General features: G+C 52.2%; 2 protein-coding genes across 6 annotated transcripts; both read right to left on the bottom strand.

Annotated features, from left to right (window-relative positions):
- Window positions 1–5,737: 5,737 nt before the first annotated feature.
- LOC114800631 (RNA-binding protein 38-like) lies at window positions 5,738–9,733 on the bottom strand. 4 transcript variants are annotated; one of them, XR_003751417.1, is made up of 5 exons: window positions 9,398–9,733; window positions 8,767–8,890; window positions 8,608–8,662; window positions 7,789–7,852; window positions 6,847–6,980 (listed from the first exon to the last, which is right to left on the bottom strand). XR_003751417.1 is itself a non-coding variant. In XM_028998267.1 (4 exons), exons 1-4 carry the CDS (start codon window positions 9,608–9,610, stop codon window positions 6,653–6,655), a joined length of 720 nt encoding a protein of 239 aa, XP_028854100.1. In that variant the 5' UTR covers window positions 9,611–9,733; the 3' UTR covers window positions 5,738–6,652. The 4 variants fall into 4 exon arrangements, 2 of the variants coding, with proteins under 2 accessions (XP_028854100.1, XP_028854102.1); XR_003751418.1 differs by having other exon boundaries at window positions 6,881–6,980; window positions 7,783–7,852; XM_028998267.1 differs by lacking the exon at window positions 7,789–7,852 and having other exon boundaries at window positions 5,738–6,980.
- A 1,222-nt stretch (window positions 9,734–10,955) lies between these two features.
- LOC114800738 (mRNA export factor) lies at window positions 10,956–14,868 on the bottom strand. 2 transcript variants are annotated; one of them, XM_028998468.1, is made up of 13 exons: window positions 14,760–14,868; window positions 14,479–14,580; window positions 14,295–14,399; window positions 14,008–14,100; window positions 13,816–13,902; window positions 13,648–13,734; window positions 13,491–13,562; window positions 13,299–13,406; window positions 12,124–12,230; window positions 11,962–12,037; window positions 11,435–11,629; window positions 11,275–11,360; window positions 10,956–11,115 (listed from the first exon to the last, which is right to left on the bottom strand). In XM_028998468.1, coding segments are annotated over exons 2-13 (1,107 nt in total). In that variant the 5' UTR covers window positions 14,569–14,580; window positions 14,760–14,868; the 3' UTR covers window positions 10,956–11,114. The 2 variants fall into 2 exon arrangements, with proteins under 2 accessions (XP_028854301.1, XP_028854300.1); XM_028998467.1 differs by lacking the exon at window positions 10,956–11,115 and having other exon boundaries at window positions 11,271–11,360.
- Window positions 14,869–18,731: the final 3,863 nt, after the last annotated feature.

Below are 18,731 nucleotides of genomic sequence, written 5' to 3'. Positions count from 1 at the left end.
GTCACTGTTCCCTTCCCAGGAAGATGAGGTGATGCTGCTCATTTCTACATTTACATTTACAGCATTTATCAGACGCCCTTATCCAGAGCGACTTACAGTCAGTAGTGACAGGGACAGTCCCCCCCTGGAGACACTATGGGTTAAGTGTCTTGTTCAGGGACCCCATGGTAGTAAGTGGGGTTTGAACCTGGGTCTTCTGGTTCATAGCTCAGCTACTCCCACCCCAGGTGATATCAACCTTTACCAAAAAAAAAACAACCAGTGAATTGCTTTTATGGCCCTTATCCAGAGCGACTTAGAATCAGTATTTACAAGGACAGTCCCCCCTGGAGACACTCAGGGTTAAGTGTCTTGTTCAGGGACACGATGGTAGTAAGTGGGGTTTGAACCTGCGTCTTCTGGTTCATAGGCGAGGTTCATTTTCTCCACCCTACTTTTATCACAGAGCCTCGCACATGTAGACAAACGGACAGATGGACGAAAATCCCCAAAGCTGCATCATGTCCCTCTGGCAAATCTAAACGTGAAAAAAGGGCGGCCCGGCGACCTGTCAACACGGCGTGGTGGCGTGTGGGGAGATGAATGGGCGCGGGTCTGAACAGGGCCCGGCTCTGTTTGTTCTTCTCGGGCAGGTGGGCTCGGTATTGTACCTGCTGTTTGCTCAGCGACTCCCATCTGCCGCCATTCGTTGGCTCCTGACGTCAGGCTCGCCGAACGCCTCCAAAACGCAGCCCTGCTCTGGGGCCACCATTGTTCGCCTGCTCAAGAGAGCGGCCTCTGTCTCCACGAGGTCGCGTCCCACTCCGCCTCCGTCCCGGCGTTCCAGAGGCCGCGCCGCGCTTCTGCCCGCTGCCGCGCCCCGGCCGCTCCGGCACAGAGGGGCATTGTGCTCCGTGTCAATGTTTCTACTATTGTGATGTCATAGTTTGTCATCCTGGGCGCCGAGGTTCCCAGCATTCCCTGTCAACGGCCCCGCACTGTGATTCCACTGTAACCTTCGCCCTTTGACCCTCGACGTGCATCATTTGAGTCTCATTTGCATGCCATTTGCCTGGCAGTTGGAGCGCTCGTTGCGCTTCCTCCGCATTCGGCGGCGGATGCAAATGGGAGTTTCTCCTGACCGAGGAGGCCGGCGTTAAATAAAGAAAAGTGAAGTGATTGTCTCTTGTGATGCACAGCAGCGCAGCACACGGTGCACGCAGTGATATTTGTCCTCTGCATTTAACCCATCACCCTTGGTGAGCAGTGGGCGGCCATGACAGGCGCCCGGGGAGCAGCGTGTGGGGACGGTGGGGACCTCCTGATTACTGGGCCGCTTGCTTAACCGCCAGGCCACCGCTGGCCCAAGACAGGCGGGACTGGGATTGTTCGTGCTCATGTCACGTAAAACCATATTAATACAGCGTAAAACCGTCACACCGGAAGCAGGGAACACTTCGCTCGCCGCGTAATGAATAACGATTTCGTGAAGGTCCACCGTTTTAATCACCACTTTCTAATTTGGCGTCGCGGAGGTCAGCGTGACGGCGAATGGCGGAGGCCGGGTGTGGGGGGGAGTGTGCAGATAAGAGGAGAAATGTGGAGTGTCACGCGGCGGCCTGCTCCCCCCCCCCGATCGCCCTCGCCGGAGATAACGGGCCGCGCTGATACCGACGCTGTCAATCATTCCGGCGCGCACGGCGTGACTCCCAGACGCCACCAGCGTGCAATCAGGGCCGTTACATCTGCAGGAGAAGAGAGGAGAGGAGGGGTAGAGCAGAGCAGAGGAGAAGAGAGGAGAGGAGGTGTAGAGCAGAGGAGAAGAGAGGAGAGGAGAGGGCCGGGGGAGGGAGAGAGAGCCACTTGTCTAAATATAGCGAGTGCGGGCCTTGTTCCCCTGTCCTTATAAAGCACTCTGGTGGATCTGCGCGGCGTCTTCCCCTCCGCCGCTGGGAACCGGGCCACCGCGCTTTTTCTTTCGGGCGGCTTTTTCTTTTTTTTTTTTCTCTGTCTTGAAAGTAAAAAAAAAAAAAAAAAAAAGACGATTTTATAGAATCTTTATCTGCTTCCACAGGAGTAAACAGTGCGGAGGGGAAACAGACTAAAATAGGGAGAGAGATGAGGAAGAGCGCTCCGCTTGGGCAAAAAAGGAGAAGGTTTTTGAAGAGCTTCCTCACCACATCATAAAAAGCTCACAGTAGTTTCATTCAATCCTAAAATTGTCATTGTGAGACGCTGCGGCGCAGCACGCGGTGACGCGGTGAAACGTGTCCTCTGCATTTAACCGTCACCCTTGGTGAGCAGTGGGCACCATGACAGGCGTGTGGGGACGGGACCTTCATCACGGGGACCTCGGTGGCACCGTTCCGATTACGGGTCCGTTTCCTCACCCGCTGGGCCAGTGTCTCCCAACCCGACCTTATGTAGGCTCAGGTTTTAATAATGAGTGTGGCCGTTTGTAAAGATGGGCCAGTGGTGGCCTAGCGGCCTAGTGGTGGTAGTAGCCTAGTGGGTAACACACTCGCCTATGAACCAGAAGACCAGGGTTCAAATCCCACTTACTACCATTGTGTCCCTGAGCAGGACACTTAACCCTAAAATTGCTCCAGGGAGACTGTCCCTGTAACTACTGATTGTAAGTCGCTCTGGATAAGGGCGTCTGATAAATGCTGTAAATGTAGCGGTTAAGGAAGCGGCCCCGTAATAAGCAAGGTTGCCGGTTCGAATCCCGATCCGCCAAGGTGCCACCGAGGTCCCCTTGATGAAGGTCCCGTCCCCACACACTGCTCCCCGGGCGCCTGTCATGGTGCCCACTGCTCACCAAGGGTGATGGTTAAATGCAGAGGACACTTAAGAAAAGAAATGTGGGTTCAAATGAAAACTTACTGGCACACCAACATGATATTCTGGGGGTGTAACCGCACTCTACAGTATAACGTATTGCAGTTCGACGTGTTCCCGTGAGCGTTTCAGGGCGTCTCCAGCAGCCCGCAGCTGTCTCTGAGGAAGGACACGGACAGGAGCGCAGGTCAGGGGTCATCCGTGCACGAGGGCACCTGTTGCCTGCCTCGCACCCGCACACAATGAGCCTCACAGGAGGGCGCCGCCCTGGCGGTTTTCTCTCTGAGTTCAGGCCTGCCGCAGGGTTACATAAAGCGCCTGCCGGAGTGTGTGTGAGTGTGTGTGTCACCGTGACAGATATACGACAGGACCGCTGTGTGTGTGTGTGTGTGTGTGTGTGTCACGACACAGCAGATGGAACGCAGCCTTTTCTGTGACTCTTCGGTGCTGAGTGGAGGGTCCTGAGCTCCTCCGCCAGGTGGTGAAGCTTTACACAGCTGCGGGGGACGGGGGCGTCTTCTACAGACCCCTCTCTGTCTCACTGTCACTGTCCTCAACCATCAAATCTTCACCTGACAGCTGCTGCAGACGCCAGGCTCCACAAGGCAAACACACACACACACACACTCCATTTAGAAAAAGCATACTTGCTAACTGTCGCTTTTAATTGACTCCATGCAACTGAGACGATGTGGGAATCACAGGGAATCCCGCTTCACGATATCGATATGCTGCAGAATATCATCACAGTGTCACTGAACGGGAAAAAGTACCTGAAACTACAAATGAATCGTGCCATTCTTTCAATTGAAAAGGTTCTGTTTTCCCCCTAAACTGCCATCAGGGACAGGTTTAAGCTTGATTGGTGACGATTGATGATATCAGCATATGGATTATTCATCTCCAAAGATAGTCTCAACATGTACTGCTGCATGCATGTTAATCCAAACCCGCCACAGATCAGCTCTGCACTTACACAATTCAATAAATTCACTTTTACATTTCCAGCATTTACCAGACACCCGTATCCAGAGCGAATTACAGTCAGTAGTTACAGGGACAGTCCCCCCCCTGTCTTGTTGAGGGACACGATGGTAGTAAGTGGGATTTGAACCTGGGTCTTCTGGTTTATAGGCGAGTGTGTTACCCCACTAGGCTACTACCACCCTGTAAATAACCCAAAAACAACGATCTCCTTGTCAACAGCAACTAACCATCGTGTATGAAATTCAGACACATGCAATAATTATATTAGGTCATGATTCATACACTGCATTCCAAATTATTATACTAATAATGTTTTTCTCTGGTTTTCCTAAATAGTCGATGCAAATCAGAGAGACTCTTTAAAGGTTAAGTAGGTTTATTGTCATTCCAGCCATACATTTACATTTACAGTATTTACCAGACATCCTGTCAGTAGTTACAGGGACAGTCCCCCCTGGAGACACTCAGGGTTAAGTGTCCTGCTCAGGGACACGATGGTAGTAAGCGGGATTTGAACCTGGGTCTTCTGGTTGAGTTCCCTATTGAGTTGCTGAGGTTGTTATATACATGTGCAAAATGCAGAACAGAGTTAAATGGCAAAATAAATAACAAATAACTTGTTCTTTCCCATATTAATAATAATAATATCATTAATAATGTGGTATGCCCTTATTCTTCTTCTTAGTCTTTACTTATAAAAAGCCCTGAGACACGAAACCGTTCATCTCTGACACTTAATTTGCATAATAATTATTTGGTGTATTTATCGTACAAGACAAATGTAACGTGTGCGGGACGACACCGGGCCTGCCGGGGACAGCAGAAAGGCGGTGACATGTTGGGGACCAGATGCAGCCTCCAGATAATAAAACCTGGCAAAGCGTGGAGGATCTGCAGCAGCTGAGCGTGTGGACACGTGTAGGACACACAGAGAGAGAGAGAGAGAGAGAGAGAGAGTACAGGACCGCTGGCCACGCTGCGCTACTGACAGACATGGAATCCCCACACACACACACTCACACACACACACACACACACTCTGCTGGAGTGGTTTAGAGGGCGGGGCACGAGGGCGTTTTCAGCGTCACAGCCTGAGCGCTTGATAACTGGCCTTGAGGAGGAGAACCTCGCATGAAATTACAGAGCGTAAGACACCAGTGTTCCGAGGGGGAAAGAGACACCGACACACACACACACACACAGTTCAAACACGAGTATCTGTGTGCGGATCTGGCAGACAGTCAGGAAACTTCCTTCATTATCACTTCCCGGGCCGAGAAGGTCCATCAGCGCTGCAGATAAACGGCGTCCCCGTCCCCAGCTGGTCACTTTATCTCCGGCCACTCAGAGGCGCGCCGCCGAGGCCCCGAGTGGCCCACTAAATTTAGCCGTCGTCCACGGGGGTTTATCTGTGGACGGTACCCACAATGCACCTGAGCTTGCGCCCTCTTCTGCTTCGTATCAAGCCATCCGGGACGAGGGGTCGAGGCGCGGTTACAGAGGCGGCGTTCCGTCCCCGGCCTGTTTATTTAAGGCCGTAGCTCCAGGAGAGAACCACCTCGCTGTAGCGCTGCCAGCGGTTCAATTTGCACGTTCCCCTTGTTTGGAGACGGTCAACAAGCAGCGGCGTCTGGAGGGAACGTCTTCTTCCAGCGGGGGCCGCGACACCACTCTGCCCGGCAACAGCGGCGTTTTCGGGGTTATAAAGGAGCTGCTGCGGGGAGATAAGCAGGGAGCCCCACGACCGTGACCTCCATCACACAGATAACACACACACACACACACACACACACACCCCAGAGTAACCACGTAGATCGAGCCAACCCGCGAATAACCAGAACCAGCAGCCACGGAGTATTAAATACAAATACTTTATTTCCAAGACAGTAGATATGGCTTCTTCGCAGATACTGAAAAGGGCACGACCGCGACTCAAGGCCACAGGGACGCCTTTACGTTGAACATACATGCAGCGCAGAACTTTCTTTTAAAATGTGATTCAAAAAATAATTATAATAATAAAAAAAAAAAAAAATACAATACAAAATGTCCACTTGTAGCACGTCGAGTGAAAATAACAGAGATAAATCTCCAGATGTCCACGTAGACGCAGTGGAAGCGACGTCTGAACGGATCCAGTGCACCTGTTGAGTTACCTGCCCCCCCTCAAAAAAAAAAAAAAAAATCCACAGGATTTTCCTTCAAATATCTCAACATAAATACTGCAAAGTGTCCTCAAAACCGCGTCCACATTGTGGACGCCGCCGCAGACGGACGCCGAGCTGCCTCGACGCCGATCATCTGAGATAAACATGGGTCAGCTGGACGGGTGGACGTCTTCAACAGTAGTCCTGGTCCCCCGTCCGCGCGGGACGAGGAGGGGAGGACGCGGCGCCCCCTGCGTGCGGGGTCCACGCGGGTGGCCGCCAGGGACCGTCCCTTCCGGGTTTCGGCGCTGCTCGGCAGCAGTTTGAAAAGCCCCGCCCCCCCACACCCACACCTGCCAATCACGTGAGGTTCACGTCGACTGAAGAAATGAAGAAACATGGAGAACGTCGATAATCAATGCGGAAAACATACAGAAACATGAATAAAATAGAGATTACCTTCGTAATAGTTGTACTAAAAAGTGATAATAATGATAATAGAAAATTGAACGAGATAAAATAAAACACAGTCCTGAACCTCTGGAAGCCCTTCGAAAGCGAACACACACACCGTGAACAGCCCCGCCCGTGTGTGTGTGTGTGTGTGTGTGTGTGTGTGTGTCTGTGTGTGTGTATGGGGCACCACCCCGTGAACGGGCTTCATCCGATTCCGACAGCGCCATTTTGAGGGCGGGGCCTCACTGCATGCGGTCGGGCTGCACGTGCTGCTGCGGCGCGTACTGGATGTAGGCGGGGGCGGGCGTGGTCGCCGCGGCCAGGCTCTGCTGCATGGTGGCGGCGGCGGGCGCCACCACCTGAGCGCCCGAGCTGGGGCTGGCGGCGTAGCCGTAGCCCACGAAGCCCGGGGACGCGGCGTACGGGTACTGTTCGAAGGCGGCGGAGGCGTAGTGGGCGTAGGCGCTGCTGTAGTCCAGGTACTGGGAGGACAGGGAGGACGCCACCTGGGACGGCAGCACCAGGCTGGGCTGCACAAAGGCTTGTGGGTAAACGTACTGCTGCGCCAACCTGAGGACGGAGGTAGAAGCGGGACGTTAGAAATACACACGCACACACACACACACACACACACACACACACACACACACACACCAGAATAACACAAACCAGACCCGCCACCAGACTGGACCGCCAGACGCGCGTTATAAAGGGGGAGGGGCTTCTCTCGTTTCAACAGCGCACACACACACACACACACACACACACAAGCTGCAGTACGGTGCAGGATGTCCCCTGCGTGGAGGACGAGGACTCAGGCAGCCAGTCTGCTTCGTCACGCTGAGCCCACACACACGCCCCAGATCTCCGTCTTCTAATAACTAGGGTGGTGGTGGCCTAGTGGGGTAACACACTCCCCTGTGGACCAGAAGTCCCAGGTTCAAACCCCACTTACTACCATCATGTCCCTGAGCAGGACACTTAACCCTGAGTGTCTCCAGGGGGACTGTCCCTGTAACTACTGATTATAAGTCGCTCTGGATCAGGGCGTCTGGTAAATGCCGTAAATGTAAATAATTTGGCAGAAATGACCTTGAAACAAAATGTCACCTTTAACTTTACTTGTAGGGTGCAATATTCACTCAAAACACAAAAACACCACAACAACCACCACCGCAAACCATGCAAAGGCAGGAGGGAGGGAGAGAGAGAGAGAGAGAGGGGGAGAGAAAAAGAGAGAGAGAGAGAGAGAGGGGAGATAAATCACGTCCTTCCCTCGTCTCACACACACACACACACACACACACACACAGACAGACAGCAGTACTTAAAATCTGTCAAAACACACTGCACTGCACTCTCAAGCAATCACCAACACCTCCGGCGGGCCTGAGCTCAGCCGACGCCTCCTGCGTCTTCTCCGCGCCCGGCTCAGTCTTCAGCTGGGGGCGACCAAGAGGGCACGGTGGACAGTGGTGGTTAGACAATATAATATCGCGACTAAAACACACACACACACACACACACACACACACACACACACACACACACACACACACACACAAGAGCTCTGTGGTGGGCGGGGACGCTGGACAAGCGTCCCTCACATCGCTGCCGAGATGAAAGAGGCGGCAAATTTGTTAATGTCTCGTTGCCGATGCAGCGGTCAAGGGTGTTTTTGTTCGCTCTTACACACACACACACACACACACACACACACACGCTATTCAAAACACCCTCTGTTACAGCTGCACACCATTCTTCTCAGAGCGGAGCGTCCCACACGTCCACGACAGACAGGTAGCGTAAACACACACACACATTCAGAGGAGATGCTCGTCCACATTCTAGAACAATCCTTCCATTAACATGAAGAAACTGAGGAGACGCCGCGGTCTCGGGTTCTCCGGGACGTTGGGGGGACGTGGGAACGCAACGCGTGGTGCTCGACTGGGAATTCTAGGACCCAACAGACAAGGTCTCGCGAGTCGAGCCCGGTTTTAAAACTCGGACTGTCGTCATGGCGACTAAACAGCCACTCCCCCAACAGCAACCAGTCAATCGCGCAGGAACAACGGTTCGTTTTTACATGAATTACCGCCGCATCGTAAACCGTAAGCAGAGGATCTGAGTCACATGTTGGGGACAGCGGGGAGTCCCCTGCGGCCACCCCCCAGAGACGGCGGCGGTAACTTACCCGTACTGCCGCTGGATCAGAGCCGGGTGGATGGACTGGACGCCGACGGAGAGCCCTGAGAGACCGGGAAAGACAGATGGTGGGACGAGGAGGGGACGGCGCGAACTCTCACACACGCCTTGTCGGGACGGGGACGACGGCGGAGGGCCGTCTTCTCACCTGTCTGGAGGCTGCGGGGCTTGGCGCCGAGGTAGGCGAGGTTCACGTTGGCCTTCCGTCCATCGATGATGGGGTTGGGGTCTTTACAGGCGCGTTCCGCCGCACTCCTGTCCGTCATCGTCACCTTAATGTCACAACATACAGATCGATTTTAGATCCACGTTCAACTCATCTTTTAATGACTTTAAAATAAAGCGGAGACGCAGGAACGAGCAGGAACTCCGACTCGGGCCGGAACAGGACGGGCCTGTTGTTCCTCCTGGTGGGGGGCAGACCACCCCGGCGTCCCGGAGCCGGTCGGACCTGAAACGCCGGAAGCTGCGCCGGAGCCGTTGGTGACGGCATGTCCCCCACCCTCCGGGGAGGGTTCCACTCCGGGCGCTTCTTTCCATCCCAAGTTTGGCTGCCATGTGTGCTGGTGGACGCCTCCACGCTCCCCGTAAATATTTGCATATTTGCGTGGGGACTGTGTGCAGGTTAATTAGGCGACACCCCCCGCTGGTGACGAGTGGCGGGGACCCTGAGAGCGACTCTGGCTGTCGTGACAGCTCCAGGTCGTGTAAACACCACGCACAGGCCCGAGTGGGGAGCAGCTCTAGAACCTAGAACGCAACAGGTGGCCGGTACTCACGAAGCCGTATCCCCGCGACTTGCCGGTCTGGCGGTCGGTGATGACCACGGCCTCGTCGATGTCGCCGAACGCCTCGAAGTACTTCCTGAGCGACGCGTCGTTGGTGTGGTAGGGCAAGCCGCCCACGAAGATCTTGGTGAAGGTGGTGTCCTTCTGGAGCGCGGTCGGGTGCATGGCTTCCAGCGCGCCGTTCACGAACTGGTGCAGGAGCATCTGGCGCCGTGGGGGTGGCGGGTCGCGGATTGTCGCGTTGTCACCTTTATCCGGCGCGCCGGGGGCGAGATCGCATGGTTCTTACTTCCAACCTTCTACTGGCGGGCGAGTTCCGGGAAGGTTTTTATACCGACTCGGCAGGCCCCGCCCGGGCGCCGCGCTGGCCAATGAGCGGAGCGCCCAGTGAGCGCGGGGCGTGTCTGCCGCCGCGGCTCCGCCCCCGAGATCTTGCACCTGCTTTTGTCCTTAAATCAAACAAAGAAAGGATCCGAGGATCGTCGCGTCGCGTCCGTCCGAACTTTCCTGCACTGCCACCCCCCCGAGACGCGCCGACAAACGGCGGTTCGAACGCAGTTCTTTCCGCCAGCGACGCGTGGGGACACACAAAGCGCGAACACGTGTCCCCGTCCACACGAACTAGCGGCTAATTGCGACCTGCGCGACGTCGCTTTGTGTGTGTTTTTATTAAGATTCATTTGGATAATTTCGCTAATTTGGATAAATGTGCTCGCCGTAGGCGTGGAAACCTGAACACAAGTTTGGGTCGTTAAACTCGGGGAGGGAGCAACAGTTGGCCCCAGGTCATTCATTTTCATTTCATTTAATGCAGCTCCATTGTTGCCTCCAGCAACGTTGGGTTCCGTTCCGCTGACCCGCCTCGGGGTCATGTCAGCGTGCTCTCGCAGAACATTCGCCGTATTCTGGTCTGGACATCAATCAGCTGTGACTGTGCGGAAGCGAGAACGTGCCAGGGCGAGCAGGCCGGACCCTGCCTGACACCGACCTCCACCCCCCTGCCTCTCCATCTTGACCTGAAGAAAGTAAAGGAACGCCTCTGGCCGCCTGTCCAGAGGCCTCACGGGGGATTTCGGACCCGGGTGCCACCGTCTGGGCCTTGCCTCCTTCCCCGCTTCACAGCCCTGTGACGTTCTAATGGCCACAATAAAGTGGCCCCTTTCACACCTTGTCCCCTGTGAGCACCACGGACCTTCACACCTGGCCTTTGTGACGCCGCCCCCTGGGCCGCATTCGTATCCTTCCGACAGATCCCCGCTTTCTCACGTTGCTCGCGCTCTCGCGCCCACCACTCCCGAGCTTTGATCCCCGACCTTCGGCTCGCCACGCGGTCAGCCGCATGCAGGCTACTCCCTCTTGTGGAGGCCCGCTGGAAAGACAAGGTGGTCGACAATTAAAATTACCACGGAAACAAAAAAAAAAAAAACGGTCTGAATCGGGGGTCCTGGCAAGTTTATTTATTGATTTCACATTTAGCTACAGCACGTAATGACAGAAAAAAGCACAGGTGACCGTAACCCGTAATCCCAGGAGAGCCACGTGTAATAAAAAAAAAAAGACCAATAAAACATGTGCATCCATAAGACCCGGTGCCCTCCTGACTGGTCCATACACGGTACGCCACGCCACGCCACTGGTCCAGGTGTACGCCAGGACGGGCCTCTCCGCCGCGGTATATACACGCCAACGCCGCTCCGGAGACGAGGGATCTGGAGACAGGAGGGGGAGGAGTCAGTCGCCGCCCCCCCCCGGTAAAGCGGGAAATGTGAAACTAAAACCTATATGACACATATAGGTCGGCTCCAGGCCTGAAATCTACAGCCGGTTCCCGCCCCTGCATGCACGGCACCATGGGATGCCTTTCTCACCATTTCTTGTTCCGAGGCTTCAGCTCCTCCGCGGCGTTCCGGAGGAAGATGTAGTTCTTCTTCTGGGGGTTGTAATACTCATGTCCCTGAGATTTAAAAAATACATTTAAAAAAATATATAACAATAAATGGCATGTAACCGCAAACGATGCCGTTCTACCTTCGACCAATCGTAGCTGGAGGAATAGGCAAAAATGTTCCCGTTGTGGTTGAAGCAGCAGGCAGTGATGGGCTGGTCCAGCTGCTCCGAGGTCTTCAGCTTGGTCCGCGCGTCCTTGTCCCAGAAGCTGAAGCGGCCGTCCGAGCCCACGGTGGCGAGGGTGCCGTGAACAGGATGGAAGGCGATGGCGTTCACCTGGAGCCGCGACACGACGAGCATTAGTGGACGATAATCGATTACTTCATGAAGGCACAGCACACGGCGACGCGGTGAAACGTGTCCTCTGTATTTAACGGTCGCCCTGGGGCACCATGACGAGCACCCGGGGAGCAGTGTGTGGGGACGGGACCTCAGTGGCACCTTGGCGGATTGCGATTCGAACCGGCAACCTTCCGATTGATCGGAGTTCGGCCTCGTCCGCGTTTTTACGCCATTCGCCTGACACCGCGGCCGGTTTGAAAGCGTCATGTGACGCGACGCGTTGGACCGCGAGACCAGCGTGGGGTCACGGGGAGAAGAACCCTTACAGCGTAGATGTCCTGTGGCGTGGTGGTGTTGGTTCCGTTGGACCTGTGGCACTTGAAGGTGAAGTTGTCCTTGGCTCTGAAAGACAGGAGACAGGACGCACGCAGTTTAAATCTCGGCGTCTCGTGAGCGGCGCGGACTCGAAAGGGGCGGCCGGTACTGACGGGTTCGGTGGGTTGATGTAGTGAATGGCGACTCGGCCCTCGATGCTGCCCAGGGCAAAGCCGGTAGGCTTGTTCTGCTTGTCCTTGAAGATGGCCACACAGCGGTGCTGCCAAAAAGACGGCGGGGAGGTCATCAGAAACACTTTCGTCTGAACAAGTGACACCTGTAACCGTGACACCTGCGTTTTCCCTCCAAATTACCACGTACACAATTCCGAAGTAAAAAGGTTAAAAAAAATTTAAAAAAATGACAAAAGTCAGAAGCAAAAAAGTGAAAAAAATGACAAAGTCGAAAAAAAAACATGTCAGATTTGTCAGTTTTTCCTTCTGACTTTTGTTGTTTTTTAAATCAGTTTTGTCAGTTATTTCCCTTTTTTACTTCTGACTTTTGTTTTTTTAACTTTGTCATTTTTTCCACTTGTTCACCTAAGTTGGAATTGTAAAATGCTCAAAAATCTACAAAGTCGAAAAAAAAAAAAAAAGTCAGAAGTAAAAAGGTTAAAAAAAATGACAAAAACTGATTTAAAAAACAACAAAAGTCAGAAGTAAAAAAAGTGGAAAAACTGACAAAACTGACATGTTTTTTTCGACTTTGTCATTTTTTTTCACTTTTTCGCTTCTGACTTTTGTCATTTTTTTTTAACCTTTTTACTTCGGACTTTTGTTTTTTTTTTTTTCCGACTTTTTTCCCCTGGAGGGACTGTCCCTGTAACTACTGATTGTAAGGGTGGTGGGGTACTGAAAGTAGGGTGGTAGTAGCCTAGTGGGTAACACAGGTTCAAACCCCACTTACTACCATCGTGTCCCTGAGCAAGACACTGAACCCCGAGTGTCTCCAGGGGGGGACTGTCCCTGTCACTACTGACTAAGTCGCTCTGGATAAGGACGTCTGGTAAATGCTGGAAATGTAAATGTCAAAAACATTACATGAAAGATTACTGTTACTGTTATTGTTACATGACCAGCATTTAGGTCCGTGGACGAAGATATGAGGTCCTACATTTTTGTTGATGAGAACCACTTTTCAGGTGGATTTGTCCTTGAATAAAAGGTGTTATTATAATTACCGTAATGTGTTGTTCTGTTTCTGAACTACTGGGACTAGTCCTTTTCCCCTCCACTTCTCGAGCCACCGTTGGTAGGTTGGTCGTCATTTGGGACGTTTCTGCCCTTACCTGGTGCTTGAGTGGAGAATCGATCCGTCGGAACTCTGACGGCTGGTTCTCCAGCTGATAAACGATCAGGCCCCTCTCCGCCGTGGCCACGACGGCCATCGGATACACCTAGCGGGCAGACGGGCCAGAGCCGGATCAGAACCCCCCCCTTCACCGAGCGCGGCGGACGAGGAACGCGAGCGCAGCGCTCACCACGTCGGCACAGTAGCAACGCTCCGGCATCTGCAGCGACATCATGGGGTTCGGCGACCGGGTGTCCCAGAACTACCGGGGAGGAAACGCGGGGAGTTAGAGGAGGCGGCGGCGTCCGAAGACCTCTTGGACGGACTCTCGGACCACCTTCGCCTACCTTCAAGGTCTTGTCCCAGCTGCCGGTCATCACGCAGCTGTAGTTCGGCGCCTTTATCCAGTGGATCGTCCGGATCGGGCCGTCGTGCTGAGGGCGGCGGGAAGGAAGTGGTGAGCGGCGCGAGCAGCACCGACGGGAGGCGAGCCGAGCGCGCCCGCAGCCTCATACCTGCGCGATCTGCATGGCCTGGTTGCTGTTCAGGTCCCACATCTTGGCCGTCTTGTCGCAGGACGCGGTGAAGACCTTGCTTCCGTCCTAGCGGCACGGGACAGAAGGAACAGAGCGCCGTGAGCGTTAGGCGTAAAACCTCGGCGAGCGCTTGCTCGTGTAAATTAAAAGAAGAAGAAGCCCCAGCCTCACGTCGCTCCAGCAGACGTCCAGCACCGGGCCCGTGTGCATCTGCTGGGCCTTCGGCACCGTCTGGCCGTTGTCCTGCACCTCCCAGCAGCGGACCTGGCCGCCGGAAAAGCGACAGGTTAACGGAACCGTTACTCTGGATCCTGACCATCGCCGGCGTGGTAACACATTTTTAAAAGCACCATTTCAACATGTTCATGGCCGTACGTTCTCGGCCTTTTGTGAACTCTGTACGGATGTAAAAATCCTCTTTTTGAATGTTTTAAACGCTTTTTAAACGGCCGACTCACATCGTTCGCCCACGAACCCCCGATGAGGAAGTTTCCGGGCAGGCTCGGCGGGCTGAAGGCCAGGCAGCTGATGCTGTCGTCGGGGGGAGACGTCACCTCCACATCCTGCCCGCAAACACGCATTTATCAGCAGAGTGAAGACGGCGCGTCGTCCCGGCCCGGCTCTGCCCGGCGGCGGCTTTACCTTCATCGGGTTGTGGCTGTCGGTCGTGGTGCTGCCGAAGACCCCGGTGCCCCCGGTCCCGAAACTGGAGCTCGTCCCGAACAGGCTCATTTCACGCCGACCCTGACGCACAAGACACGGACACACGCACAGTTCGACATTAGCACCGCGACGCGGGCGCGGGAAGGCGCGGCGGAGTTAGCATTAGCATTAGCCGCCGCCGCCTGGAATCGGAGCGAACACACCGGTTCACACCGCGGCCACGGCAGCGGCGACAACGCGCACACCGACCAGGGACTGACCGGTTTTAAACGATCCCCAAAAGGCCCACAAGAACTAGAGAGCCGCCGAGGAGAGCGCCGAGGCGGAGTCCATCAACCAGACCCGTCGCGTCGGTGACGTCACGGCTACTCCGTGACGCGTGTTTTCGGCGACGCGCGACACGTTCTAACGAAACGCATATTTCTGGATATATTATTTGTTGTTTTTAATGGTCAATTCGTACTTTAGAAGCCGCCCGCGTCGGCACGGTTAAAATAAAACGGAACATTTTCTCCTACTGGAGAATACGGCGTTAATATAAATGAAAGCTTTACGCCTCCAGGTGGCGTCGCACGACAAGGTTTTTACGAAACATGCATTATTATACGGTTTCTCAAATGTTCCCAAATTGCAAAAAAAAAACAAACAAACAGCAAACTGTATAATATGCTCAGTACGTTCATCATCCACATAAAACCAGTTGTCTGGGAATAACTATGTAAAATATAACAAAACATATTCTCTGAAGATGGACTCTCGTTAAGAACAGATTCATTACAGTTGAGGCTGTTCAGCACAATTCAAGAGGCCAAAAAATATGTTGATATGGTTCTTTAGTCTGAACTCACGCCGAAATAACAATGCGGATCAGCAAGGAATTTTGGATCATTTTCTCGAATTAGCTTTGCATAACTCTTCCTGAAGAGCAAACATGATTCATTCGATGTGCAGAGTGATTCAGAATTGCTTTCTTTTTGCGACTGAGTCAGTGCAGAAAACAGCAGATGGCTGCAGATTATCGTCACCTTAGTGAAATGCTAAGGTTCGGAGCACACGGTGCCCCCTTTCCTGCTCTGTATGAACATGTGCTTTAACCAAAAGGTCTTCTCCTAATCAGCCACGAAGCTCAGCTTCATGCTGAAGGCCTCTGTGGTGAAACGGAGCCTCCGTGGCACTTTGATCTGCTCCTGCCTTCCCAGCACCAACCTGCTATTTATAGGGTATGAAATGACAGAGACTAATTTCAGTTCCTTACAGACATTTTCATGTCCCTCAGCTATTGCTGTGCTGAAGTTCTATAAAGCTCTATAAATAGACATGTGCATACATGTTTCCTCTCTCTCTCTCATTCTCTCTCTCTCTCTCTTACACACACACACGCTTGGATGCACACAGAGGTGCACAATCGGGCCCGTTTCTGCTTCAGCCCGATAATGACCAGAGTCGTGTGGAACCGCCACTGACTCATGCAAGGCGATGTAATCCGGTTAACTTTTGCTCGTACTCGGTTAATCATTCGCGGAGACCCTTTCCCGGTGAATCATTAACGCGGTGGGTTGTGTGCCGAGAGTGAGAGCCGTTCCGACGGGAGGAAGGTCCCCGCAGGTCTTGTGTTGCACTTAACCTCCAGCGAAGCCAAATGACGCAGACGGTTTTATTTCAAGGCCGCCCCTAATTCCTCGGAGAGAGTTGGAAACAATGTCGGCCCGGACTTTTCCCGGTCTCTTCTGTCCCGGTGCCCTGCACGCCATGTGGATATGAGCCGGCCTGGAGGTGGATTTTTGAATTTGTTTGCATACAGCCCTGCTTCATCCTGGAAAATGGTGCAGCTGGACAAATGTGCTCATGTATGAGAAGGACTTGTTTTCTCATTACGCTGCCACAGACAGCCATCTTGGCTTAGTGGCCGTCACCATGGAAACTGTTGTCTTGCGTTGGAGCGCTTCCGTACCCGTTTGTTCATGAGAGAGCATGGTTATACATTTGCATTTACAGCATTTACCAGACGCCCTTATCCAGAGCGACTTACAATCAGAAGTTACAGGGACAGTCTCCCCCTGGAGACACTCAGGGTTAAGTGTCCTGCTCTGGGACATGATGGTAGTAAGTGGGATTTGAACCTGGGTCTTCTGGTTCACAGGCGAGTGTGTTACCCACTAGGCTACTAGCACCCTATAAAGGTCAGCTCACGATTGTGCTTTAATCTCGACTCTCCTGCTGGGTGTTGGCTACAACTCATTTACACTAATAAATCCCGCTCCAACACAAAAAAATGAAAGTTTTATGTGTAAATGGAAATTTATACCACTCGAATAAAAGTAATTGGCTCATTTGCTGAAATCAGTCGGACAGGTTGACCCCTGGTCCCCTCCAGAGGTCACTCCGGCCACAGCTCGTGTCTGGGCGCGGCGGTGGCGGCTGCTGAGGGCGCGAAGCACAAACAATCCTCGGCCGTGTACTTTACGTGCCACTGTGATGAATTGGAGTTGCTTCGCAGGGTCTCTCCTGCTCTGTCTGTTTACCCCCTGCAATCCTGGGCTTAACATGGACCATGTGTCCAAGTACATGTGGCCCGTCACCCTGTTATATATCATCATCCTCGTCGTTTCCTTCCAATAAGACGGAAGGCCGTATAACGACACAACAACGGTTTCACCAAACCGTCTGTCTCTGTGCCGAGGCGGCTTGTGGAGCTGCCCATGCTGATGAGAACAGTGTGCGGGACAATCGAAACGGCAAAGACAGGCAAACGTTAAATATGTCTTCTATACCACACTTTTCATCCACAGGCACCATTTGACTGGTACTGACTGGTACTTCTTGTTACTGCTGCAGTGATCGATAAGTTCATTCATGTGTAGTTTTATCTCTAATAGTTCTTTATTGATATTACTGATTTTTGAACTGTCAAAAAGAATTTTCACAGTAGCAAAGAATTGAAAATACATTCCTCAGAAATAAAACAGCATAGATCAAAATGCAAAACTAGGAGATAAGCATAATTTATTCGTCTAATTTTCCATTCTTTAGAAAATATTTGAAAAATATACAATTTGATTCTTTCATTTCCTTCGCACAACAATGTGTTGTGTGCCATCAGTTCTACAATAGCTACTGTTACCTTATTACAGTATATTAACAAACGCTTTATACAAAGACGGAACTGTCCAAATCAGTCAGAGTGATGCACAGAATCGTCTTTCAGTCCCAGCTGATTGCATTTGTCCCGGCAGTCAGGAGTGGATTCCTTCTGCAAAGCCGATTTATAAAAACAGGAAGCTGCTCAGGCCAGTTCCCCTTTAAAAAGGGTCTCTTGTCTCTATGGAAAAATAATCATACTGTCTCTCTCTCTCTCTCACACACACACACACACACACACACACATACACACTTGGTCAATGCAAAAACAAATGTGGTACCAGAAACAAAAGAAAATGATGTTGGAAAAAGTGCTCTTTCTGAATAAAGACGCAGGCCGCACATCACAGTGGCTGCACATCCCTACACAACTCCGGCTTCCTGAACAGCAATTTAGTTGAACATATTTGCTCAAGGGCATGTTTGTGAGTGGCCAGGCAAAAAAAAAAAATATATTTTTTTTAAATAATCAGAATTGATGTGGACAGTCACAATAAAGTGTTTATGTATACAGGGATCCTGACGCACTCATTCAAGACCACACGCTGTACCTTCATGGTACCTGGACACATACGTGTACATATACTGACTTCAGGTGCATATAACTAAGGCAAAAGTTGAGGAAGAGAACACTAGGAAGAAAACAGCAAACTGATCCTTATACAAAGTGGATTCCATAATGCCTACATCTACTGTGTGTGACACACTAACATATGTTCTAAAATACAGTACGGGCCAACAGCTTGGAGACACCTTCTCATTGAATGTGTTTTCTTTATTTTCATGACCATTTACGTTGGTAGATTCTCACTGAAGGCATCAAAACTATGAATGAACACATGTGGAGTTCTGTACTTAATAAAAAAAGGTGAAATAAGTGAAAACATGTTTAATATTCTAGTTTCTTTGCTCTGGTTACTGCTTTGCACACTCTTGCCATTCTCTCGATGAGCTTCAAGAGGTCGTCACCTGAAATGGTTCTCCAACAGTCTGGAAGGAGTTCCCAGAGGTGTTTAGCACTTGTTGGTCCAGCTCACCCCAAACCATCTGGATTGGGTTCAGGTCCGGTGACTGTGGAGGTCAGGTCTCCACTT

This window comes from Denticeps clupeoides, chromosome 12, assembly GCF_900700375.1.
Source record: "Denticeps clupeoides chromosome 12, fDenClu1.1, whole genome shotgun sequence".
In the NCBI taxonomy this organism is placed as follows: domain Eukaryota; kingdom Metazoa; phylum Chordata; class Actinopteri; order Clupeiformes; family Denticipitidae; genus Denticeps; species Denticeps clupeoides.
The sequence above is the reverse complement of the archived record's forward strand: the minus strand, read 5'-3'. Positions and strand labels throughout refer to the sequence as shown.